The 26,564-nt window shown below is 38.0% G+C and overlaps 1 protein-coding gene across 5 annotated transcripts in view; it reads left to right on the plus strand.

The window, feature by feature from the left end:
- PTBP2 (polypyrimidine tract binding protein 2) overlaps positions 1-26,564 on the plus strand; it is a 56,726-nt gene that overhangs the window by 7,407 nt on the left and 22,755 nt on the right. For 4 of the 5 annotated variants that reach the window (XM_075424982.1, XM_075424978.1, XM_075424979.1 and 1 more), the window contains exons 3-5: positions 6,828-6,903; positions 23,041-23,213; positions 23,630-23,773. In XM_075424982.1, the coding sequence (XP_075281097.1) occupies positions 6,828-6,903; positions 23,041-23,213; positions 23,630-23,773 (393 nt within the window). The remainder of the gene's footprint in view (positions 1-6,827; positions 6,904-23,040; positions 23,214-23,629; positions 23,774-26,564) is intronic. The other variant, XM_075424981.1, reaches the window with a different exon arrangement.

A 26,564-nucleotide genomic window follows, 5' to 3' on the forward strand; every position in this document is an offset into this window, starting at 1 on the left:
GAAATGCGATCACCTTCACTATCTGAAAAATATGAGTCAAGACCTTTCCCACTTCTTTGGGCCGTGTTTTCACAAGCAAATCAAGCTGCATTCCAGTTTTCTCTGTCACTGTAATACTTGTGCAGCTAAGGTTTCACAAATCTCTCTTGGAAACTTAAACAGGGTAAAGCTGAGCTAACAACAGTAGTGAGTTACATCTTTTGAGTCTGATTTGTACCAAAGCGTGTGGTTGCATAAATGCTTGTAGCAGTATAGGACTGGGGAGGACAGAATAGGAAGAAGTTGCTGGGGCCACAGAGAATGTAGGACTGTTGCTTTTGGTGGTAGTCGATTCAAATGAGGTTGTGTTTTCATACGCTGTTAGTGGGACTGTGATGTTTGATTTAGGGGTTTGGGTTTTTTGTAGTTGCAAGTACGTACAGCTGTCTTTAGCTTTTCATAAAATCAGGTTTTCTGTTAATGCGTAATGTGAATATGGAGTTACGGACAAAATAGCACTAGTGCTTTTAGTTTATTGTTGCAAAATCACAGAGAATCAAGTAGAAAATACCTTCCTTGCAGATCTTTTTTTGAGATGTAGAGAATGCTACCGAAGAACCAAATCTGTACATCTAGGTGCCATCATTCTCTAACCAGAAAGCTAAAAACACATTTAGGTGGTAGATCTAGTGGGTTGTTCGCACTTATCCTAATTTACTACCAGTTTTGTGCAGCTGCTTCAGAGTAACGCTTTCTTTCCTGGTAAAAGTAGAATAGAAAGTCTGAAACACTGGAATAAATTACCTTGGTTGTGTACTTCCTCCTTGATGTTTGAAGCATCGACTAGTATGGGACTAGACTCTTGCTTAATTTGCTACTAGATCCTTCCTTACTGAAAAAGTATGAGCGTAAAAACGGTCTAGTTGTTAGGATAGATAAACAATATATGGTTGACTGAGGGCAGTATGAAAAAAAAAATTGAAGTGGGGAAAAAAGAATACAGAGAATAAATGTGGAAAGGTGGTCATACTGCATCCAGTTAACATCATACTGAATTAAAAGCAAGTGATTTTACAAGTGAGTTATTAAGCACCCATGGAGCTCATGGCCTGATTTGATAAGATTTCATGTTAGTAGAGTTAAATAATGTAGTCTTTTTAAAAAAAAAAAAAAATCAACTAGATGTACTCCTTGTATGTAAGTTTCTGATGAAGTGGTAACAAGCTTATAGTTTAAACTGTGCTTTGTAAAATGCCTGTGAATCTGCATGGAATTTCTTTTGGATTGTGTATTTGGACTTGACTTGCCCTGTCGTGAATGAGTCTTCTGTGAGGTGTAACAGTCTATTCATTAGGTAGTTTGGATTCTGTATTTTGACAGTAGTGCATAAGGCAGGTCAGGTGTATCTTCTTCGCTAAAGGGTATGTGAGGTTGTATTTATGCAGTGCTTCATTAAAAATCTAGCCTGTTAAAAATGAAGCATTTGTTAAATTCTGATCCATCACATGTAAACTGAATGAAGTTTGTAAATGCTGTGTTTGGGGGTTTAAAGGGTGTTGTGCTGTTGTTTCCAACATCCAGTCCCTAAAGTTAATTTAGACATTGAATACTGAAGCACTGTGTTTACAAGCGTGTATCTGTTAGAGGGGAATGTTTACCGACTGGGCTGGAATTCTCATGCACTTTTACTATTCTCCCGTACCATCAGGTTTCTGGCTTTCTTTTAAATTGTTCCCAGATGTTGTTAGAATTGAAGTGTTTTACAATGCTGTTAGATTTCTTTAAATCATGAGATCTGTCTCCTGGCTTGTCATACCCCTCGGGAAATTCATGCCTGTAGGCTGAGAATGACTGTGGTAAATGCACAGTGCAGCTAAAGTTCTCCTTTTCTTTTTTCATCTGGGGGAGGAGGGGGGGAGAGAGGGAAGAGGTGGGGGCAAAAGCATCCTGTTCTTGAGAGCTTTGTAATACCAGCAAATTTGAATTCCACAAATGAGGGGATTTATCAGAAAATATATTTTTCGATATCTTTGAGTGTATTCTTTATCTTTTCTAGTGGAAATTTAAAAAATTATTGTAGATGATGCTGTTGACTTTTTAATGGAAGTGCAGTTTTGTCGCTTGTTTACTGTTTCTAGTGGTATTGGTTTAGTGTTCTTGTAGTACTGTAGTGTGTCTACAGGGGCTTCTAGTAAGCCTTCTGTGATACACTGTTTGGTATGTTAGGTTCAGCCATAACTTCTGATCAAAGTCTTCATAGCCCCGAATTATTAGGAAAAGAGATAATAATGTTTCTCTGCCATAAAGAACTGTCAAAAAGCACTTTGCTTGAAAGACTAAACCTCTTTGGTAACTCTCAAGCCAAAGTTGTTATTCTTTGGACGTTTTTCTCTTTGGAATTAATAAAATCTGGAGAATTTTTGAAATATTTAAAGCCCTATATGGAATGTGAGGAAAATAGTTGGCAAAGACTTCTAAATAGTATATTTTTTATTAGCCTGGAAGGATACTATGACTGTAATGACTTCCTGTAATTACATAGCTACTTAATATAACCCGTGATAGCATGAAGCTTTATAGTAGTTGGGGGGGGGGGTGTGTGTGTGTGTCTGAAATCCTGCTATGTAAATCCAATTTATGTATGAGGGATTCTGAGTTAGATATGATTGCTAAAGCAAGGGGCTAGATTAGTTTGCTAAGCTAGGGACTTTTTCTTTCTCTTTGTATAATTGATTTTGTAAATTGTAGAAGAGACAGAGTTTATACAATAACTGTATTAACTTACAGAAATTAACTGAAATATCAAAGTGATATCTTCAATTTACAGTATATAAAATATTTTTTGTGTTTATAATTTGTAAGTTTCTCTGAAATATGTATTCAAAGTTTGAAGTTGGTATATTTTTCATCTTTTTCTGAAAATGATCCTAAATGTCAGTTTTACATAATTCCATTGGTTGAAGCCATACATTAGCATGCTGTTTTCACACCACGGGTGGAAGTGCTCTTGTGGGGGCAAGGATGTGATAACATGGGCTTCATTGAAAGGACAGTATTGACTCTGCAATGAATTTGAGGTCCACTCACTGCAAGAAGTTAGTTTGGCAACTCCCTTATTTATTTGGTGTGATAGTATTATGGCAGGTGCTGTTTTGATGAAGAAATGTTGTAGATATCTCTGATCTGAATAGCTGGTGGTTTAGCTTTCATGGAAGATTAATGTTTTTCTTGACATTCGCAGGAATATAAATATGGCATTGAAAACTTGTGTTGAGGACTAGCTGTAAGAAGTAGTACCATAGCAGTTTGTACTTCTTTTGTCCTTTATGATCTCCTTCCCTCCTGCTAAAACGGGTATTCAGTTTGTCTCTATCGTGTTGCTATTATAGGAACTTTCCTTTATGGTCTAAGACAAAATAAATTAATTGTGATTTGTTTTGTTCATTGTTTTAACTTAGTTTTGGACATTTCTGTGATTTGTGTGTTTGTGATCTTTCGTCTTGTTACAGAATCTCAAATTTGCTTTGATTCTTTAGAACATAGCAGTTTGCACACATGGGGAAAAGAGTTAAGTGAACATTGTTCTTGGATCTTCTATTCCTCATTGGATCCGATTTTCTATTCTTCAGAGATCTGAGTTTAATTTCCTTATCTCCAAAACGTTGGATAGAATTTACCTAAATTAGTTTAAGGTTTCTTTGCTTTGCATGATTTGACTAGCAGAACTGACGTGCTTGAGAATAAGGCTAGCAAATGTTCAAGATGCCTGGGAAATGGGTTATAATTCTGAAATTCGTGTGTGAGATAGCTGAGTGATGAAGAGCAAGATGCTGGTCCTTTATGGCTTAGCACCCTTTAAAAGAAGAGGCACATAAAAACAAAGCCAAGCACCCCAAACCACATGAATAAAGCCTTATCTCTGCTGAATAAATGTAAGTAAAGTAAGTATTTTTGTCTATGCTGTAATTCAGGAGGTGCATGTGTCACATAGTGCCAGTCTAAGAGTATGCATTGGCTTACTTGAGATGCTTGTGTTAAATTGCTTTACTAAACAGCTGTCATCTTAAGATAACCCTTTTGAAGTAAATGACAATTACCAGGCAGTTACTGCTTTTGATTTTGTAATTTAACCACTCTGTGTCCAAGTACATCATGTGTCTTTTGCTGCATAGCTGGTGTTAAAGTTACATACTGAATGAAGTGCAGAGGTGCCTGGGTTGCTTAAGAACCGATAAGGAAAAATAACCGTGGATGTCTAATAAGAGGGCAACTCACAGAGTAAGAGATGTCTTTGTCTTTTACCAAAAGCTTGGCAAGTGTGTATGGGAGTGAGTTAGCAGAGGTTTGCTCTATGTTTGTGACTTCATGGTGAACTGGAAGAGCATTCCACATGTGGACCTGTATGTCTGTGAATCAGACTTGTGAACACTGATTTATGAGAATAAAATAAGTGTAGAATTTATGATAAATGACAGTATAAGGAATTCACATTTACTTGTTCTTCTGAAACAAAACTGCTAAAACTTTTTCAAGTGTAATGACAAAATCTTGTGATTGACTCTGAATGTATTCATGAAATGCAAAATGGTATGTTTCAAAATGAAAACTCTTTTAACTGTTTCTGAAACACAAATACAGCAACTGAATATGCACTCTATTGAGTAATTTGTGCTTCTTTTGGTTTTTTTTCTACTGTGGATTAAGAAATTAACAGCTTTTTGAAAGCCCGGTTTGCTAGGAACCAGAAGTTTATGTAATCACTCTTGTGTTCTGCTAGTCAGCAGTTGCTGATGTAAGTAAGTTTTTGAAGCTGAACACAACTCAAATTTGAGATAGTTCAGAACTGTAAAGTTCATGCACGTTTTGGGAAGAACATTGATTTGGTACTGCTTCAACTGTTTGCATAGTAACTGCTGTACTATTTCAAATTAATGCCTGGCATAGTAAGGAAAAAAAGTTGCTCCTTAGGAATTACGCTAAAATGCTTGACTACGAACTGATTCAGTCTCTGCTGCTGCTTCCGCCTGTTCACTCGAGCTGTCCAGGCTCTAGACAAGGGCTACCAGACAAGGCTAGGTGCATAGCTGCGAGCAGAAATAACTGTAGTTATCACTGAGTGAGCTAATACTGCTAGTAATCTTGAACTTTGCAATATTCTACCCATGTAAATATTACGTTAGAAAAATAGAACATTAAAGAGAAAGAACAAATGTTTATGTTTCAAGTTATACTGAGTGCCTGGGTTAGTGTGTTGTATCTACAGTAGAAAGCAATGTAGTTTGAGTAACAGAAAGTTTCCATAACTTCTGTAATTTATTTCTTAGTTTTGTCAAAGTTTTCCTTGGTTATATCTGATTAGAGATCTTCTCTTACATTGAAAAAGATAAGATGTGGTCCTTCTCATGGTCCTACCTAATCTTGGTACTAGACATTACTCAAAGGAAATTTGTTGTTGATTTGGTAGGCACAGCTTTGCTGATTGCTATGTACCCTGAAGAGCTTAGAGTATTCAATAAACTGTACAAAGACTCTTCAGAGCTGATGTTGCAAACTAAGTAAAGTTCAAGGGTTCTATGTGTGCATACACATAGATACTTTTTTAAAGAGCTTCTGGATTTCAGGTGTGGATTAAACAGACTTTAACGTCCTGTTCTGTGTATGGACGCATGTACAGTGCACTGTGATAAACTGGTAAAGGTTTAATTTCATGCATCTTGCAACTATGCTGCCTAGGAAGGTGATATCCTCAGGTTAATTCAGTATGCAGTATTGAGGTGCCCTGTAAAACACGTTTACTAACTATTCTTGAGATTCTACTGTAGTGTCCACAACAGAATTAAAAACATTTATTTTTGTAAAGGTGGATAGTAACTGTTTTCTTTCCTCGTTTCCATTTTAGCAGTGACCTAAATTAGAGTTAAGGGTACTGGGGAAATACTTTTGAAGTGGGGAAAGAACCAATAAGAAGTTAATCTTTATGTCAGGTTTATTCCCTTTTAAATATTCACCTAAATATTTTGAGGGCTCTTTGAGAGATGAATTCTTGAGGGATGGAGGGGGTTGGGGGGGTAAAAGAAGAAAAAAAAAAAAGGTCTGAGAAGAAGCAGCAGCCTCTTCAGCTGTGTCAGTCCCATCTTGCAAATAATTTGAGAGGAAAAGATTATCTTGTTATTTTCAGTATAAACCATCCTCTGATTTTTGCAGCCCACTTTCAAGTAATTTTCAAAAAGACCATTTAATTGATATTTGTCATGTTTTAATAATTACAATGAAGATGTAATTCCCTGCCCTAAATTGTGTTTTGCAGGACAAATGGATGTCCCCAAAATAAAAATTGATCATTTCCTATGAATACAAGTCTTTTTTTTTTCCTTTTTAAATAGGGGTGTTAGAATTGAGCTAAGCTCCGTTATTTCTGTTTGTATAGATTTCCCTTGTACTTTCATCTAGATATAATAATTCAACATATACATATATTAAAATAAGTTAATTTAAATGTTATTGAAATAGACTAAATATAATATTTTAATTTGAAATGCTGGACAGAATGATTGTTCAGCAGTTTTCTCATTGTGTCTGAAGGTGGCTACATTTCAGTGGTGGGTGAAACAGCTGTGCTTGAGCTGCTCTCATTTCAAAGATTGCCATGTAAATAGACTGCTTTACTTAGATTTCAAGTTGCACTTATATGAAAAGAGGAAGTCTGCCAAATCTGAATAGGTTTGGTTAGGCTTGCCTAAGTTCTTCTAAAGGTTTTCCCTGTCAAACTGACATTATGAATATCATCTTTAAAAAAAAAAATCACAAAATAGAGGAAAAAAAATCTCTTACTGTCTCTTTCTTTTTAGAGAGGATCTGACGAACTTCTTTCAGGCAGTGTACTCAATAGCCCGAACTCTAACATGAGCAGCATGGTAGTTACTGGTAAGTGATGCCCTTTCAAAGGAGAAATCTATCATTTATATTTGGACTCATTTCCTGTTTACAAGGGGAGAACACTTGAAATGAGAATCCGTTTTGATATAGAGGAATAAACTGTTGGCATGCATTAGACTGTAGTGATGTTACATATACTCACAAACCTTGGGTATTTGAGAATAATTCCATCAAACAAGAGGCAGCTTTCAGATGTCTGTACACTAAATTGTTGGTGGGTGATGGGATGAAAAATTACACTTGTACAGCTGCCTTCAAAGTAAGGAATCACAACTACCAAGCAAAGGTAAACAGCTAAACTCCTGTATGACATCAGCTTTTTCACACATAGACCTTTGCAAGTCTGGGCATTACAGGGAAGTATGCTGTGCCAGTTTCATAAGATAGTATGGATTCAAGAAAACAGAATTTTGCTGTGTTCTCATTTAGACTGATAAACCAGGAAACTTCACTTTGCTCCTTCAGTGTGAGATCACCGCGGTAGAATCTCAGAATGTCAGTGCAAAGTGAGCGTGGTTGTTCTTTAGTCAAGTTTGTGATGATGCTACATAGAAAGGCTTTTCATTAAATTACACGTAGGAGAATGCCTTCTGTTGCAATTAATGCTTCTGTATTGTGAATGTGTATTGAGTTCCCTCGGAGGTCTCACTTCAGAGGTCTGGCTTCCCCCACAGCCTCCGTGCGTGTGTTTTTGCTGCTTTCTTTGGAGATGTGGAGAAATTGGTTTGACATCAGAGTGTTGTTGGGCTTTCCAAGTTAGTTGCCTGGTTTACTGCTTTAATGTGCCTGATCAACTTTTCTGTATTTATGTGCTGAGCTGCTATTAGTAGCAGACTCTTTCCTTTCAATCTAGCAGTAAAAGATTGGGATTCAGGGTGCAATTTAAGGTACATCTAGCATGCTGTGGTGGCAGCTGTTGCCAGAATGGGTAGTTCTGTGATTTCTCATCCTACATCCTTAGCATAAACAGAACTGCTCCCCGCCCCCCCCCCCCATGTTTCTGCTCCACTCTCTGTGTTGGAGTGCTCATACACTTGCTGAATGAGCTAATCCAGCATTAAACTGTAGTGCCAAAAAGTGTCATTTTCTCTTGGAGCAGCTTACTGATCAGTCATGTGGCTGCACAGTTGCTGGATCTAGCGTAATGTGGGGTGGAGGAGTGTGGCAGCAGAAGAGAGAACCACCACTTCCATTGGCAGTTCTATAAGCAAAGGTGAAGAGATAATACTTCTCTGGAATAGATCAGAAATGCAATATAGTGCATTCATAGCCATTTTAGAACCCCAGAACATTTGTTTATCTCCCCTTCTTTTCTTACTTCCTTCTGGTTCTGAAAGAGGTCACTGCTCTTGTTTTCATTTTTTTAGTGTCTCTGTAGTCCTGGATATCAATGCTTCAGCGCTTTGCTTTGCTTAAATGAGAAACTAGAATGAAAACAAGTTTGCATTGTGTGTGTGCAAGTTTGGATCTGGACAGTGGGAGAGGGAGGGAGGGCACTGTTACTAAGAGAAAGTCTTGAATGTTACCAAATATGGAATATGTTTTCAGAGAAACTTTTAGTTCAGGAGAACTAAATGCAAGGTAGTTTATCAGAGGAAAAAAATTAGAAGCTAAAGTAAAAAGAAAAAAAAAGACAAGAGTTATAATTGAATTTTCAGAAGAAAAAATACAGAAACTTGTCTGAGAAGCCTCAAACTTTAAATAGAAATTATTTTCTCCTCAAAAAGCTCATAAAATGGAAAAAAAAGTGCTTTGATGCCATTATGGGGAAGTGGGAGTTTGATATATTTGACAAATGCGATTCCCCTCCCCACCTTGCTTTTGTTTCTCCCCCTTTTTAAGGCGATTTAGGGTTTGGGGTTTGGTAGTTCGGGGTGGCTATTCTTTTGTTTTGTTTTTGTTTGTTTTTTTGCTCTTTTTTTTTTTTTAAACCAAAGAATAAGCAATTAGGAAAGAGTTTTCAAATGAATTGATTCTTTACATTTTGTGCAAGTAAGACCTCTTGGTATGTCTGTAGGCATGCAGAACTGTAAATGACTTCTCAGAAATGATGTCGTTAACAAGCAACAGTCGTCTGCTTCCGGTAGTATCAGTTGCCTTTATAGAAGTCTTATATTAATTGTGTAATATATAAGGAAGGTTGGTAGAAAAAGAACACCAAACAAAGAAGAACCCCCATCTGAATGCAGTATTATAATTCAAGCCATTCTCTGTAGAGGTCGGTGTAAAGCGGGCTAGTTTGGTTTCTTTTCTTTTGTTTGTTTTTAAGGATTTTCTTGGAATTACGTTCAAATTTCTCTTCCTGCCTGCCGTTATTCAATAACATAAAAAAACCCTGTAGAGAAGGCTAAATCCACATGTCAGTGTGATTTTTGAGTATATGCTCCCATAGCTGTCTTGTTTATCGTGAGTCTGGTAATACTTTTCCAGACTTGCACAGATTACGAGTTCAGATAGTAGACTCAGAAGTAACTAGATCTGAAACACAAATCCCATATATTAATTTTTCTGTACTCATCCCCTGAAGCCAAAAAGGTTTCAAGTATTCTTTATGTCTGAATTAATGTATTGCTTTTGCTTCAGTTCTGTTGTTACAGTTCTCCTTGGAAGAATTTAAAACTTTGGCTTTTTTGCTGTAGCCAAGGCATGGTAGTGATGAATCTTACTCAGATTTTCTAGGGCTTAAGAGAATCTGTAATCATTGATTACAGAATCACAGAATGTTAGGGGTTGGAAGGGACCTCTGTGGGTCATCTAGTCCAACCCTCCTGCTGAAGCAGGTTCACCTAGAGCAAGGTACACAGGACTGCGTCCAGGCAGATCTTGAATATCTCCAGAGAAGGAGAATCCACAACCTCGCTGGGCAACCTGTTCCAGTGCTCCGTCACCCTCAGAGGGAAGAAGTTCTTCCTTGTGTTCAGGTGGAACTTCCTATGCTTCAGTTTGTGCCCATTGCCCCTTGTCCTGTTGCTGGGCACCGCTGAAAGAAGTCTGGTCCCATCCTCTTGACACCCACCCTTAAGATATTTATAAGCATTTATAAGGTCCCCTCTCAGCCTTCTCCAGGCTGAACAAGCCCAGCTCCCTCAGCCTCTCCTCATAGGAGAGATGTTCCAGTCCCCTCATCATCCTCATAGCCCTCCACTGGACTCTCTTCAGTAGCTCCTCATCTTTCTTGAAGTGGGGAGCCCAGAACTGGACAGAGTACTCCAGAAGGGGCCTCACTAGGGCAGAGTAGAGGGGGAGGAGAACCTCCCTCGACCTGCTGGCCACACTCTTCTTAATGCATCCCAGGATCCCATTGGCCTTCTTGGCAGCCAGGGCACACTGCTGGCTCATGGTCAACCTGTCGTCCACCAGCACTCCCAGGTCCCTCTCCGCAGAGCTGCTCTCCAGCAGGTCCACCCCAAGCCTGTACTGATGCATGGGGTTGTTCCTCCCCAGGTGCAGGACCCTGCACTTGCCCTTGCTGAATTTCATCAGGTTCCTCTTTGCCCAACTCTCCAGCCTGTCCAGGTCTCGCTGAACGGCAGCACAGCCCTCTGATGTATCCATCACTCCTCCTCCCAGTTTTGTGTCATCAGCAAACATGCTGAGGGTGCACTCTAACTCTTCATCCAGGTCATTGATGAAGAAGTTAAACAAGACAGGGCCCAGTACTGACCCCTGAGGGACACCACTAGTTACAGGCCTCCAACTAGACTCAGCACCGCTGATGACAACCCTCTGAGCTCTCTCGTTCAGACAATTCTCTATCCACTTCACTGACCACTCATGCAGGCCACGCTTCCTGAGCTTCCCTAGGAGGATGTTATGGGAAACAGTGTCAAAAGCCTTGCTGAAGTCGAGGTAGACAACATCCACTGCTCTCCCCTCATCTATCCAGCCGGTCATGCCAGCGTAGAAAGCTATCGGAAAGGTCAAGCAGGATTCCCCTTGGTGAATCCATTTTGACTACTCCTGATAAGCTTCTTTTCCTCCACTTGCTTGATGATGACATCCAGAATGAGCTACTCCGTGATCTTTCCAGGGATGGAGGTAAAGCTGACTGACTTGTAGTTCCCTGGGTCCTCCTTCTTGCCCTTTTTGAAGATTGGAGTGACACTGGCTTTTCTGCAGTCCTTGGGCACCTCTCCTGTCCTCCAGGAACTTTCAAAGATGATGGAGAGTGGCTCAGCAGTGACATCCGCCAGCTCCCTCAGCACTTGTGGGTGCATTCCATCGGGGCCCATGGATTTGTGGGCATCCAGATTGCTTAACCGATCCCTCACGCAGTCCTCCTTGACCAAGGGAAGGTCATCCTCTCTGTGGGTTTCCCCTGTTACCTCCAGGCCCTGGGATTCCTGAGGGCTGGCCTTAGCACTAAAGACTGAAGCAAAGAAGGCATTGAGTAACTCTGCCTTCTCTGCATTCTCTGTCACCAGGACACCCACCTCGTTCAGCAGCGGCCCCACATTATCCCTAGTCTTCTGTTTGCTGCTGATGAAGAAGCTTTTCTTGTTGTCCTTGACATCCCTTGCCAGATTCAATTCCAGGTGGACCTTAGCCTTCCTCATTGCATCCCTGCATGCTTGGACAACATTCCTGTACTCCTCCCAAGTGGCCTGTCCCTCTTTCCACGTTCCATGGACCTTTCTCTTCCACCTGAGTTCTGCTAGAAGCTCCTTGCTCATCCATGTGGGTCTCCTGCCTCCTTTTCTAGATTTCTTTCTCAGGGGGATGCACCGATCCTGAGCATGGAGGAAGTGATGTTTAAACAGGGACCAGCACTCTTGGACCCCCTGCCTTCTAGAGCCCTGACCCACGGGATTCCTCCAAGTAGCTCCTTGAAGAGGCCAAAGTTAGCTCTCCTGAAGTCTAGGGTTTTGATCTTACTTATTGCTCTGCTTCCTCCACCCACGATCCTGAACTCCACCATTTCATGGTCTCTGCTGCCGAGGCTTCCTCCAACCTTCACATCCTCAGCCAGTCCCTCTTTGTTCATTAGTACAAGGTCCAGCACAGCGCCTCTCCTTGTTGGTTCCTCCACCATTTGCATCAGAAAATTATCATCGATGCTCTGTAGGAACCTCCAGGACTGCATGTGCCTGGCTGTGTGGTCTTCCCAGTTGAAATCAGGGTGGTTGAAGTCCCTCATGACAACCATGGCCTGTGACTGTGAGGCTACTTGCAGCTGCCTGTAGAAGGCCTCATCTACTTCCTCCTCCTGGTCAGGTGGCCTGTAGTGTACACCCACAATAATGTCACCCATATGAGCCTGTCACTCAATTCTAACCCTTGACTCGTTCTTCATCCGCTCCAGGCAGAGCTCAATACATTCCAGTTGCTCTTTCACATACAGAGCAACTCCACCACCTCTCCTTGTTAGCCTGTCTTTCCTAAAGAGTCTGTAGCCATCCATGACAGCATGCCAGTCATGTGAGCTGTCGCACCATGTCTCTGGAATTGCAATGATATCGTGACCCTGCGACCGCACACAGATCTCTCATTCTTCCTGCTTACTGCCCATGCTGCATGCATTGGTGTACAGACATTTCAGGGAGGAACTTGAGCATGCTGGTTTCCCTGGAGGGGTGCAAGAGGATCTGCCATGTCCATGCCCACCTTTAAGGTTGTTGGTCTTTTGCTTCTCAGCTTGGGACACAGCTGAGGAATATTTGTCCCTGCTCTGATCAGCCACTCTTAATCCCCAGTCAGATGGGGATGGCTTGAACATTGTGACTTTGCCCTCCACCCCCTGAGTCCTTTGGTTTAAGAAGGACACATGCTGTAGAAATCTGCCTACTCTGTAACTCTTAAAACTAAAACTTGTTCTTGACCTTTCATTCTTAGAGTTTGGAAGTGTCATGATTTTATGAGACCTGGTCATTGTTTTCTGGAGTACATAGAAACGTATTCTCTTTTTGACCATGGTATTTTCAACATCTGATCCCATGATATTTTTCCAAACAGATACCAAGATGAATAGAAGAAGGAGACAGTTTGTCTTTATAATCCTCTGAGCCTTATTGCTAAAAGCATACACAATCATCAAAACAGTTGTCACTAGCAGTGCCCTAGCAGGCCTAAATTGAAACCAAAAACTTGTGAATCACAGTCTCATTTCTTTCTAAATCTCTGCTATAGAAATCTTAACCTAAATCAAATTGTGTAAGTAGTAAAAAGAAATGACCTTTTCATGGAAGTAGGTGTTTTTCATAGAACTGGGGGCTGTGTCTTTAGGGGCAAGACTGAAGATGAGGTTTTTAAATATGATCATCCTGCCCCTTTATCGTGGTAACAATTCCATTAGGGTTTTTTTGCATTCAGCTGCCGTTCAGTTAGAATATTGTAGTACTTAAATGCTTTTGTGAATGCTCTTGCTCTAATTCTCTTTCTTAGTCAAGATAAAGGCATGAAAGATGCATGCTTTCCGTGCCCTATAGGGAGTCTTACATATGAATCCCTCCCTATTTTTTTGTGAAAGAAACTTGCAAAATTCTTCGACAAACGTTTGGTTTGCATTCTTACTGATTATTTGAACCACTGCTAATTTGATAAACAATATGGAATTAAGGTAAATGCTAGTGTGTTGGACTCTTATCCAAACGACATTGTTCAAAGTACAAGGCCTGATCCTTGAGCGTTTTCTGAACAGCTTTGTCATCAGTATCCATCTTCAAGACTTTATAGATGAAAAGAAATTGACAGTGTGCTATATTAGCATTTACTACAAGTCATGTTACTGTCTTAAGTACTTAGTGTGCCTTTTGAAAAGAACAGCTTTAAAAGAAAGTTAGACTTGGATAATTGAGCATGACTTCCATGTGAGTTCTTTTTAATTCTGAACCCTTGTATCTCCTGTTTTGGACATAATTTGATTACTGACCTTACTGTTGTGGAATTTCATTTCAGTTAGGCATTTATATTTAAATATACAAGAATATTTTTTTCATTCATTAGTTTATGAGCAGTATGGCAGAACATCATTCTGTAAACATTGAGGGAAGAATCCCATCTAGTAGATCAGAATTTGTTGCAAGGGAGGACAGCTTGTAAGGTTCCTGCTCAGCAAATACCTAAGCTATTCTAAGAGTTCTCTCTTTGATGTTAGAGCTTTTTAACTCCATCTGACACTAATATGTTGAAGTTATATTGTCAGAACTACAGACCTTCTGCTACTGCTTGAACTACTACTAATGTTTTCCTTCAGCTTTTCTGGAAGTGTTGTTGAAGTCCATTCTTATTTTCTGTCATAGTCTTTCTTGGTTCTAGTCTTTTTGGAGAGCGTAACACTCTCATAAAAATCTGTGAATTTTTTTCATGTTGATCCACAGCTGACAGTGAGTAGAAAGACAGTTTAGGGAAAATAAGATATGGTTTGGTAGCTGGATTCTGAGGAATCAGAGCTGAAGACAGGATATTTAAAAAGTGCTTTTGACTCTGGACATTTTAAAGACTTCAGTTATGCGCATTCTAAATGATTGTATAAAGTAACTGTTTTCACCTTTCAGTGCTGCATGTTCAGTAAGTACGTAACTGCAGTTGCTTATTCTGCAGCTTTTAAATCTAAGGAAAAAAAAAGTCTCTTTAAGAACTAGAAAATGCGTTTCTTCTGTGATGGGTTGCTTTAATGTTGAACTTCTTGTGAGGATTTTTCTTTTCAGGTGGAATACTGCTTAATGGAAGTTTTAAGAACAGCTATATATATGAAGATACTCATGCCGTGAACTGTATTGCTGAAATACACACACACACACACAAAAATGAAGGCATGTAGATAAAAAGTGAAAGATGTTGATGTAAGTTTTATGAAAATTGGCTTGTTAAAGACAAAGGATTGAAGCGGAAGAATTGGCAGGTTTTTTTGCTATAGCGGCCTCCAGTTTCATTGTTCACATCTGTGTGTTTAAGTTCAATCAGTAAAAACATTTCAAAAATCTTTTTACAACTGAGCTCAGCAAACTGCTAGAGCTTAAACAATACTATTAATCTTGATCTTGTTTTAGCAGGGAATGTTAGCAGTGACTTTGGGAGGTAATTCATTGTATTTACAGAATACTTAGCACTGAGGCATACAAGCTAATAATATTTCAAGTGCTGTGTTTAACTTGGGGAATAAACATAGATGTGCTGTTTTTGATGGCATATTAAGTAAAATTGATTATTAGTTAACATTAATGATGCCAAACATTGCTAATTTACTTCTGAAGTTTGCAGATTGATTACAATTAATAGTAATTGGAAAGATTTGAAGAAGTACAGCACATGTGATTGGAAAGTATAATAATTTAATAATAGATTATAATTTACATTTTTCTACAGTTAGGCATGGGCATGTGGATGAACTAAGTGTTAATGCTCTGGATGCCTGAACAATATATCTTTCTGTAGATTAAGAAACTTTAAAAAAGAAAAAAAAGAAACACAAAAAAACCCCCTCAGGATGGGAGAAATGAAATGTGGCTGTTGTTATTTTCTGTCTGCATGACTGTGTCATGGTAATTCATTCCGCTTCAGTAGCACTTCACTTTAACTGTAGTATTTTCACATATTTTAAGGGGCAAAGGGAAGTGCACTGGTTTTAGACTGTGCAACATTGAACGGTCAGTATACCACATTGTGTGTTACCATAGTTGCTTAGAATACTTACTCAGTGCTCAGTAGCTTTTGAAACAGAGTTGCAGCATACGTGCAAATGTGCCAGTAAAAGCTGTGAAGTTGATTTCTTTAATTGCTTGACCTTGTTTATTTATTTAAGCTCAAATTCCTGATAGGCAATACTCTTTGTACTGAAAGATGATTTCATTATTGATTGGTCAGGACTTTCCTATGGCCCATGTGCGCACACACTCCCTGCGCCCCAAGTCCCAAAACAGCAATAAAAAACCCTCACCAGCCAAACTAGTATAATTAGCACTGAATATGTGACCTGTAATTTTAAGGTAAGCAAATGCAGACTTCACAGAACTTCACATTTTTTGTGTTTTTGTCTTACTGTTGAGTGTAGTATGTCCTTTTTTGTTCTTTCTCTTGAACACTTTAAATTCCAGATTTTATCTTTAGCTTGAACTTTTGAGGATGTCTGTACTAAAGCAAAGGTCCTGTATTTGTTGTTTTGGGAACCTGTTGGCACTTGTGGAAAAGTTTAGTATTGATCAGACCAAAGGTGTCTCTTTCCTGTGCACCATCTGTGACATCAAGCCGGGTGTGTATAGGGAAGGAACCTCAGAAACGAAACCTCAGTGGTCTCTGTTGTACCATCCCAATTTGGGGTTGTCTGCAGTTTCCTTAGCGAGTTTTTTGGGGGTTTTTTTAATGCAAGGTGATTGTGTTCAGTAGCCACTGCAATATTTAATCTCTGTCTGGTCATAATCCACAATTGTAAACTACGTATCTTCATAATTCTGTTGCCTTTCTCTTGGTCAGATATTTCCTGTGTGGATATGTGTCCTATGTTCTACTTATTGATAACATTAAATTTTGGTTATTTAGCTAAGTGAAACAAGAAGTACTTTCTACATTAGCCACAACAATTAGTAATAATTAGTAACCTTCTCCTCTTTAATGTATTAACCTTCTTGTCTTTAATGTATAAACTTTGTCTTTGGCACAGTCACCCACATCATCCTTCTCTCTAAATTGGAGAGATATGGATTTGATGGGTGGACTGTTCAGTGGCTAAGGAATTGGTTGGAAGGTCGCAGCCAGGGGGTAGTAGGCAATGGTTTGATGTCCAAATGGACACTGTTGACAAGTGGTGTCCCTCAGGGGTCTGTACAGGGACTGGTGCTGTTTAATGTTTTCATCAATGACTTAGCGAGATCAAGTGCACCCTCAGCAAGTTTGCAGATGACACCAAGCTGAGTGGTGCAGCTGACATACCAGAAGGATGGGATGCCATCCAGAGGGACCTGGACAAGCTGGAGAGGTGGGCCTGTCTGAACCTCATGAGGTTCAACAAGGCCAAGTACAGTGTCCTGCACCTGGGTCGGGACAATCCTTGCAGTCAATACAGGCTGGGGGATGAAGGGGTTGAGAGCAGCCCTGCTGAGAAGGACTCTGGGGTACTGGTGGATGAAAAGCTGGATGTGAGCCAACAATGTGGGCTCGCAGCCCAGAAGGCCAACTGCATCCTGGACTGCATACAAAGCAGTGTGGCCAGAAGATCAAGGGAGGTGATTCTGCCCCTCTACTCCGCTCTGGTGAGACCCTACCTGGAGTCCTGCCTCCAGCTCTGGAGCCCTCAGCACAAGAAGGACATGGAACTGTTGGAGCAGGTCCAGAGGAGGGCCACAATAATGCTCCGAGGGCTGGAGCATCTCTCCTATGAGGACAGGCTGAGAGAGTTGGGGCTGTTCAGCCTTGGGAAGAGAAGGCTGCAGGGAGACCTTATTGCGGCCTTTCAGTGCTTAAAGGGGGCCTATAGGAAAGATGGGGACAATCTTTTTGGCGAGGCCTGTTGTCACAGGACAAGGAGTAATGGCTTTAAACTAAGAGAGGGTAGATTTGGACTGGATATAAGGAAGAATTTCTTTACACTGAGGGTAGTGAAACACTGGAATGTGTTGCCCAGAGAGGTGGCAGGTGCCCCATCCCTGGAAACCTTAAAGGCCTGGTTGGACAGGGCTCTGAGCAACCTGATGTATTCGAAGACGTCCCTGCTTGCTGGAGGGAGGTTGGGCTAGATGACCTCTAAAGGTCACTTCCAACCCAAAGCGTTCTTTCATTCTATGGGTATGTTGGAGGATGAAACGAGTGTTTCAGGACAACTTGAAACCTATATACTTGGGTTTTTTTTTTTGTAGTTGGTTGTTGGTGTGTACTGACAGTTGTGAAACAGATTGAGTCCTGCAGAAAAGGGGTTTATTTATCAATTTTTTCACTACTGTTGATATGCATGGATTTATAATCAGCATCTTATGATGACTTTTTTACATTTTTTTTCACTGCTTTCCAGGAAAGAATAGGTGAAAGCAACTTTCAGTTGTATGCAAAATCTTTGGCTGTAGCCACACAGTTACATTTCTATATTAGGAGATTGTGTGAATATGAAAGAAGGGTATTGTGAAGGAAAATGATACATCCAGAATAAAGGCTTCATATAATTTTCAAGGTAAATTATCTGTTTTTGGCCTCGGAACACATTACGTCATGTTTATGTATTTCTTGAAAAATAAAATTGTGTGCAGAGAAGAATTCCTCTAGGATGAAACATTATTAAAATATGTTTTCAAAAATAGCTATCAGTAGGAAGCTATTCACTGTTTGCTAAGAGTTTTATGCTGAACTTAAAGATCAGGTTTTTGTGCAAAACTACCTGGGAGTATTGAATCTTTGTGGCATGCAGTCGTTCAGGCTGTGGATTTACAGTATGCCTTGTGTACATTGCATTGTTTCCTTTTGTTGCTTACATATGTAGTTTCTATTTCTGTGTTTAATAAAATAGGAGTTTCTAACTAAAAATGCCAGGGACCCAAGCTGTTTTTTATCGGCTTTGTCAACTCTTAAACATTCAGTTTCCTCTAGTGTAGATCACAATGTTAAACTCTGTGCAACAAGGAAGTGGCTTATGTATCAATTACGTTTAGACTGTGGTATCCTATTTAGATGGGAGAATAATGCTTTGGATGCCATTTGTAGAGATGATATTTTGTTTAGAAATAGAGAACTGATGTCATGGAAACTGGAGTTTTGTTTGTGGTGGAGAGCAAAGAGGGCTTACAGCAGTGCAGTGGCTGTTACAGAACAGGATTTTTATTTTTTTTTTTTTTTTTTTGTAGTCTGAACTGAGTATTGCAAATATTTAGGGTTAGATTTCTGATATTTTTATTTCTTTTTTAGTCATGCTATTCTTTTGGTGATTTTTTTAAAAATTTTTTTTTGCCCCAATGTAGATACTGTAGCATTATGCTCTTCAGTGCATCTTTATATTTGTTAAAAGTGTTAGCAGCAGGAGGTTTGAATGGGATCCGGCTTTTCAAGTCTGGTGAAAGCCAAACTTCCCGATGAAACAGTTACTTGCCAATAAGCTACCGGTTTAATAACAGTTTCACAGGAGTAGTTAAGTTGGCTTGTGAGGATTCCCTCTCCAACATCCCGTCTCCCTCAATTTTCTGCAAGTTTGTCTTTCTCCTGCTGTATAGGGAAGGATCTTTTGGGCTGCTTGTTTATCTCCATAGAGTCCATTTCTGATGCCAGCCTATGTTATTCTTTTAGTATGTTGCCCTTCTTAGCTTGCCTTTTAACCTTTATGGACACCAATTATGCTGATACAGTTTGTTAGAGAATGAGGTCGTTGTTTTAACAGTAGTTGAATTCACCTTTCAGTGGCTCTGAATAAGTTGTGTTTCCATGTTTTAAATGTGGTTTTCTGTTCCCAAATGCAGTTTAATGATGTGTCTCCAGCTGAGAAGTAGCATTTAAAATGGCAAATAAGAGACTAAAGTTAGGGCGAAAGGTTTCATACAGTGCCAAAAACTCTTAATAATTGTTCTAAAAGCTAAATTTCATTTGTTTCACAAATGTTTTCAAAAGTTGATTTGTGTATGTGCATGCATATTTAGTGTATCACACACACACACACTTTATTACTGCCAGTATTGAAATAGTAAATTAGCGTTAGGCTATGCCAGCTGGGTAATCAAAAGTAGAAACAGTGTGTGTTCTTTTAGCTTTCAAGAAAAGCGGTAATAACCGATGTTGTGTTAATTTCTTCTGTCTTCTTAAAATCCAGCGTTAAATGTTTTGGGTTAAATTTTACTTGTAAGAAGATGGGCTTCATTTTTTTGAGTGTTACCAGTTCAGCTTTTATTGTGCAAGCTATGCTTCTGCCCAGTAAACAATAAACAGCTTTTGTCATGGTTGCTTGCCCTACTGCTGAAAACTTTCTTTGGGCATTAACATAGCATTAAGAATACTTATTGACATCCTGTGTCGTCGTCCCCCCCTATTTTTCTGATTGCCATGCTTTTTTTTAGTGCATAATTCTGTATCTCTTTGTGTATATTATTTTAATGTATTTGTATATCTACTTTTTCACTTGAACATTTTAGCACAGGTGCTTGTCTGTCTACTTCTTTTTTACAGTAAGTAAAAAAGTTTAAAGAATAGTTTAGCAGATGTTCAGTTTAAGGTAGTTTAAAAAATAAACTTGTGAGAGACTTGTATACACAAGATAAAGCTGTTAAGTGTTCTTTAGGAAGAGATATGTATAGAGTACAACAAAGTATTTCTTTTATATTTGTTCTTGAAACCTACCACAGCAAAAGCTGAAAAACGGCAAAATGCAAATATTGGATCGCAGTGCTGATAGATGGAAAAACTAGTTTATTCAGGTAATGCAATAATTGTTAAAGGATCATTTCTTTGCAGAGATACATATATATATATGTGAGCGATTGTATACTGGCCAATGATACTTTTTCTAGTAGAATTGGGATTACTTAAAGCCTAATCCAAATACAAGCTGTAGTTTAAAAAAAAAAGTATTCTTGGACATTATGCTGTGGAAAAGTTAATATGTCAAAATTATATGTTGAAAGCCACACAAAAGACAAAACAGCTCTAAGTACCGATCTGAGGGTTCATGGTATATTTCTGGTGACATAATAAAAGCAGAGATCGGTTTCAGAAAACCTTTTAGTGTAGAAACTGCCTTTTCACTTTCTCATTGTTAATGTTTCATATTTAATTTCTGAAACTTGTAATGAATTGAAATAATTTGGAAAGCTCGAATATGAAAGACACTGGAAATTTACTTTCAGTATCACTATAATTCTTTTATTCTTTGTAGGTTTGTTTGTAATGGGTTGTTTGTAATACATTAAGCCTGTCACACTTCACAGGGTTTTCTAATTTTTAGTAGAGATTTAAATTGAGAACTAGGGAAGACTATTGTGTTACGAGCTTCAGGTGAAAAATAAAGTACTTTTTCATAAACTTTGACTGTCTGTTGTTTTGAGGATAGTGCTATATTGTGGGGGGAAGTTACGGGATGACCTGCCACTAAGGCATACTATTTTTAAGAGAATACCTCGAACTTTAGCTAAATTTAAACATCAATAGCTGAAGTGAAAGGTAAAAACATTTGAATTAGAATGAAAAGGTTTAGTTGTTAGAAAAAGATATAAGGGAGTCATGGAAACACTTCCTGATGTATAGATTTATCCTTTTTCCGTCAGTTCCTATAATGGAAGTATGGAGAATGAACTTATTCTTGAAAAAGTAGAAAGTATGTTTGTAGGTTTGGTCAGAGACCCAAGTTTGCCAGTTTTCCTGATAGCATTGAAAGGGAAGTTAAATGTTGTACCTAGTTTGGCTTTTCAAATCCAAATCTGAAGTGTGGATGTTTCTTGACTTGTAAAAAGAAGAGTTCATTTCATCCTGTGTTTTTAATCTTGAGTAAGTTGACTTGGTTTAGGCAAACTGAAGTAAGAACTTGAATTATGATTTAGACATATAGCAAAACTTTCTGTGCTCAAGTTGGTATTACATGAATGCAGTATTTTTATGCAGGGAATCAGATTGGGTGTAAATTATTTTTCTGGCACAGATTCAGAATTATATTCTGTAGTTACAGCTAGGTGATAATTGAGGACTTTTTTATTCTCTTCCCTCTGGAAATCTTAGCCATCAACTTTCTTACAAAGACAAGACTTTTGGAGAATGTAACATACATAAATGCTTCCTATTGATATCCCCCACCCAATTTATTTTTGTGCCTTTTTTTTTTTTTTGAAGAGTAAGTAGAAGTTGTCTTCGTGGTTTTCTTTTTTTTCCTTTTTTTTTTTTTTTTTTAACCCTCTTTGGTATAAGCCCTTAACCCATGAATATGAACCTTAATAATGACAAATATTTTTCTACTAGTCACAGTTTGTGACGTCTGTTCTACTTGCCACAGTTTGTGGCGTCTGTTCTTGGCTCATGTGTTTTTTGAAAATAGATAGCTATTGGACTGCTCTTGAAACATGAAATCAGAAGTTGAATAGCTCATACAGACTTGCATGTTTTATAGCTAGGAGTAGAAAAAAAATAAGTCTTAACATTTGTTTCTCTCATATCTAAGTGCATTCTGATTTCTAGCAGTGATTAATTCATTAATATCCATATGTCTTAGGACAGTCTTGTTCGTTAGCTCTTGACTCTCTGATGTTTACTTCACTGACATACTTGTAGGCAGTGGTTGTATTACCTTTTCACTAATGTAAATAAATTTTTTTCTGGACTTCTTTCTAAAACAAGACTTCTTCCATCCAGCTGGCTAGCTCTGTATTACGTATGTTCAAAAAAAAAAAGAACTCGGGCTGGAATTTTTCTAGAATTCTGTACGAGAATTCTGGACAATATTCCAAATAGTACCTTTCTGGTGCTTTGTACAATGATCTTAATGCTTCCTTGCTTCTGCTAGGAAAATCTTGTCTGGTTCGGTTTTTTTTTTTTCTTCTTCCCCTATCCATGTTGTCTGTATCATGTCTATTAGTTGTTTTTGATTTTTCCTGTTCTATGGATGAGCTCGTAGTTCGTGATAGACATTTTTATACTAGGTCCTTAAATTGCGAGGTGGATTTCGTCAGGCTTTAGTGACAGCAGTCATTGTGGTCATCCCCCTTCTCCAGTGTGATCCTTCTCGGCATTAGTAATACTTCCTGTCTTGCTTTGATACTTTTCTGCTTTTTGTGTCTGGTTCCTTTGTGCAAACAGTCCTTAAAACTTTCCTTTAGGACCTTTTCTAGTAACTGTTAAGCACCATTTTTCTCTTCCAAAAAAAAATCTGGATATCCTCTAATTTTTTTTTTTGTAATGTACTTTAGAGCAGGCCCTTTGGAGTCAAAGTTAATATGTTTATATGGTATTATGTGAGCTACTTTACTCAAAGTGAGATGAAAAGGATTTGCAATTGTTTTTGTCTAGTTTAGAGAATGGGTTGTCACAGAGGGCTGGGCTGTTGAGTTAGTCTTGAACAGTCTACCTTTCATGAAACTACGTAACATTTGTCTCTTCAGAAATTCTTCAGAATCCTTGAATTTTATTTGGATCAAACTAAGAGATGGCTTACTTAAACATTATCTCACACTTATAATGAAAGGCATTTTTAATAAAGCACTAATAACATCTTTTCAAATAGAGTCTGAATATGTCTTTCAGCCAATGGTAATGACAACAAGAAATTCAAAGGTGATGATAAAATGGATGGGGCTCCTTCGCGTGTTCTTCATATCAGGAAATTGCCTGGGGAAGTGACAGAAACAGAAGTTATTGCTTTAGGTTTACCTTTTGGTAAGGTAACCAACATCCTGATGCTGAAAGGGAAAAATCAGGTAATTTGTTGCTTTTCATTTTTATGGTATGCTTACTGTCTAACTTCCAAATGTGCTGTTCAAATGCTGTTGAAAAGAAGTCATGTAACAGTAAGTATTAAAAAAAAAAAAAAGCCTTTGCTACTTTAATTTTTTTTTATGAACTTATACTATATTTTGGTAATTTTTTTTTTTTTAAAGGGGATGGTTGACAGTTACATAAAGCAGAAAGTTAGCTGTAAGATAAATATTTAGTCCTACATCTTCACAGATTAATTTTTGGAGGTGAAGCAAATAAAGTTGTTACGTAGAGAATGATGTCTTCTGAAGACTGATATTTGTTAAAATGTGTTATCAAACCCTGCAAGTGTTTTTTATATGCTGCTAATATGAAGATTATCTGCTTTGTAAATACTGAAAATTAGCTTTAATTACAGGCGTTTTTGGAACTTGCTACAGAAGAAGCAGCTATCACTATGGTTAATTACTACTCTGCTGTGACACCTCATCTTCGTAACCAGCCTATCTATATCCAGTATTCCAATCATAAAGAACTAAAGACTGATAACACGCTTAACCAGGTATATTTACTGTTATGTAGTATTACAAATGCAGACAGTAGGAAATGAGACATGGCGTCTGTTCTTGGCTCATGTGGCATATGTTTGAATCATTTGGTTTTGTCCCCATTCCAACACTACTGTAGTCTTACGTATGATCATTCCATTTTGTGACGTTGAAGAGGATTTAATTTGTGTGATCTGTCCATTACGATGCATTTTCTTAATGTTTCCTTAATGTGAAAAGAATAAGATTCTGAAATTTCTTTTAACTTTTAAATTTTTTCAGAAGTTAAATTTTTGTCTTAGTTTAGAGACTGTAGGATGAAAAAATTAACTTTCTGACACCTGAGATTGTAATGCCAATATGAATTTCCCTAGTGGTAATAACTAATGCCAGTGCCTACGTTGCAGTGCTTTGAATGATTGCTCTAGTAGCACTGATAACCTCAGCTCATGTGATCTACGGTTCCTGGAGAAGGATACCGTGATGATCACTGTAAAAACAAATATACTTAATAACAAAAAAATGCTTTTGCCTCTGCAGAACCTGTTTCACCATAGGTACATATGTCTGGTTTTAGTAGAACAGGAAAATCAGCAAAAGTAATGTGGTGATCTTTTCATAGTGAGGGGTGGGGGATGGGGGTGGTGGTGGTGGTGGTGTGTTGTGTGTTGTGTGGGGAAGGAAGAGACATCAACTTACCACAAGTCAGATGGTTATTTTAAGGTTAATTGCTTATGTTTTCTTTTTGATGTTATAAAAGACAGTGTAAGTAGCAAGTTGCAGTTTCTGTTACTTGTGTCGTGTCTTAAGTAAGGTATGTAAAGAGTAAAATTATAAGCTGTTAGCTTTCAAAACAATTTCAGAATAATCTGTTTAAAGACATTTTGGTTCAGATCAAGTGTAGAGTTGACTTTCATGCTGATCTTTTGAAACTTTCCAGTTACTTAGAATCTTTTGGTGGTCTACTAAAGGTACTTTTTAAAAATTGAGATTTTTTTTTTTCCACAAAAATGTCAGTTATAAAGAAAAAATAAATACCTTCATTTACTTTTGAAGAAAGAGAGTACAGGATGAATTCTGTCTGCACATACAGTGGATGGAGATTCTCCCTTAAGAAGCTTTCTCTTACGTTGTCCTTTGCCTTCTGTGCTGAAACTGTTTTTGTACTTCACATGTCCACCCTTTCAGTGTATAGGATGTGCTGACTTTTCAGCAGCTTTTATGCCACCATATACATTAATACCCAATTTTAACATATTCACGGTCTTTCAGGTCTCTATTTCTTTAATTTGGAAATAAATAACATAAGTAGATACTTGGCAGTAAGTATTCTGTAACTAGTATCTCACAAGATGTTCTATAAAACACAAGATGGTTGGATCTTTTTTTCTGTAAAGAAAAGTAAAGGTGTTGCAGATAGTGCTTGTAGTCTGCTTTTTTTAAATACTAAAGTCTTAAATTTTTAATCTGTGTTTCAAAGCTTTCTTATCCAGCCAAATGAATTTTGAAATTGTCTTTTTCTGGATGCTCAGGCAGGAAGATAAGAAGTCAGGATGTTAGTACATGTTAACTGACTTGGAGAAAGGTGCAAGTATCTTAGTTATAAAGAAGATAGGAAAAAAAAAAAAGTAGTGTTTAACTAAGGTGTACTTTAAACAGCCAGGCCTTTAGAAATAATGAAAGTAGGAAAAGTTCCATTAAGCTGCGCCATTCTGAATTTCTCAATAATACTAGTTTCCAAGATTATTTTTAGTTATGTACTCAGAATGAGTTGGATCTGAATAAACAGATTCAAAAGGAACTATTTAAGTTTTCATCTCAGCTTTATAATTCTATGAAAATCCTCTTCCTGTGAGACATCGAAACACAGAGAGGAATAGTTAAACTCAGATTTTAAACAAACATCTTTTACGACTCATACAGTGTCTAGATTCAGAAGAATTGAAAATAGAATGACCTGTATAACTGTAATTCTCTTTAATCATCAGCCTGTTGTAAATGCGTGGGTCTAGTCTTTCTGCACATACATTGCAACTTTTAGAAATAATGTTATACTTTCTGGATGGTGTAGCTGATCTTTTAATTTCAGTTTTGCAAAAGTTTTACGTATTATGCAAATATCTTCAAAAGTGGCTACATATATGACACTAAATGTTATTTTGAACTTACTTGACAAAATACTGTCATAATAATTTTAAAGATTCTGTCTTTCTTGCAAATGTTAAATCCTGTATTCCTTCATATATTCACATTAATTTGAGTGGAATGAAATATGATCTATAAGCATAGATAGATAGTGCTAACAAGGGTCAGATGTTAAAAGTGACTTCACAAGTTTTGGTTCTTTGGGCCATATAGTCTAAACCTTTCCAGAAACTTTGAGGAGTGAGGTTTAATTGATATGTGCTGCTTCTGTGCTTACAGAAGGAGTAGGAAGTAGTTGTGCAACTCAGCCAAGTATCTGGCCAGCTTGGAAGTTGTGTATTTCATACATTAGGGAAAATAAGAACGTGTTGTTATCAAAATATGTTTTTACAGAGTTACAGTAATGGAAGCTAAATGTAAAAGTAATTTTTTTTTTTCCCAGCTAGTGTTCACCAGGTCTTCCACCCCTCCCCCTTTCCTTACTCATTCATTTGTTTCAGTATGAGGAGTATCATGTAAGTTGTGAGACATGCAATTTTGTAGTAGCTCTAATACCTTTAAAATATGCAGTACATTGTAATATGGTGACTAGTATTTTTACCTGGCATGCTCACTGTGTCTCTGTTTTGTATCGTTTTGCTTCATAAGGCAACTGTAATG

This window comes from Opisthocomus hoazin, chromosome 6 (genome assembly GCF_030867145.1).
Source record: "Opisthocomus hoazin isolate bOpiHoa1 chromosome 6, bOpiHoa1.hap1, whole genome shotgun sequence".
In the NCBI taxonomy this organism is placed as follows: Eukaryota; Metazoa; Chordata; class Aves; order Opisthocomiformes; family Opisthocomidae; genus Opisthocomus; species Opisthocomus hoazin.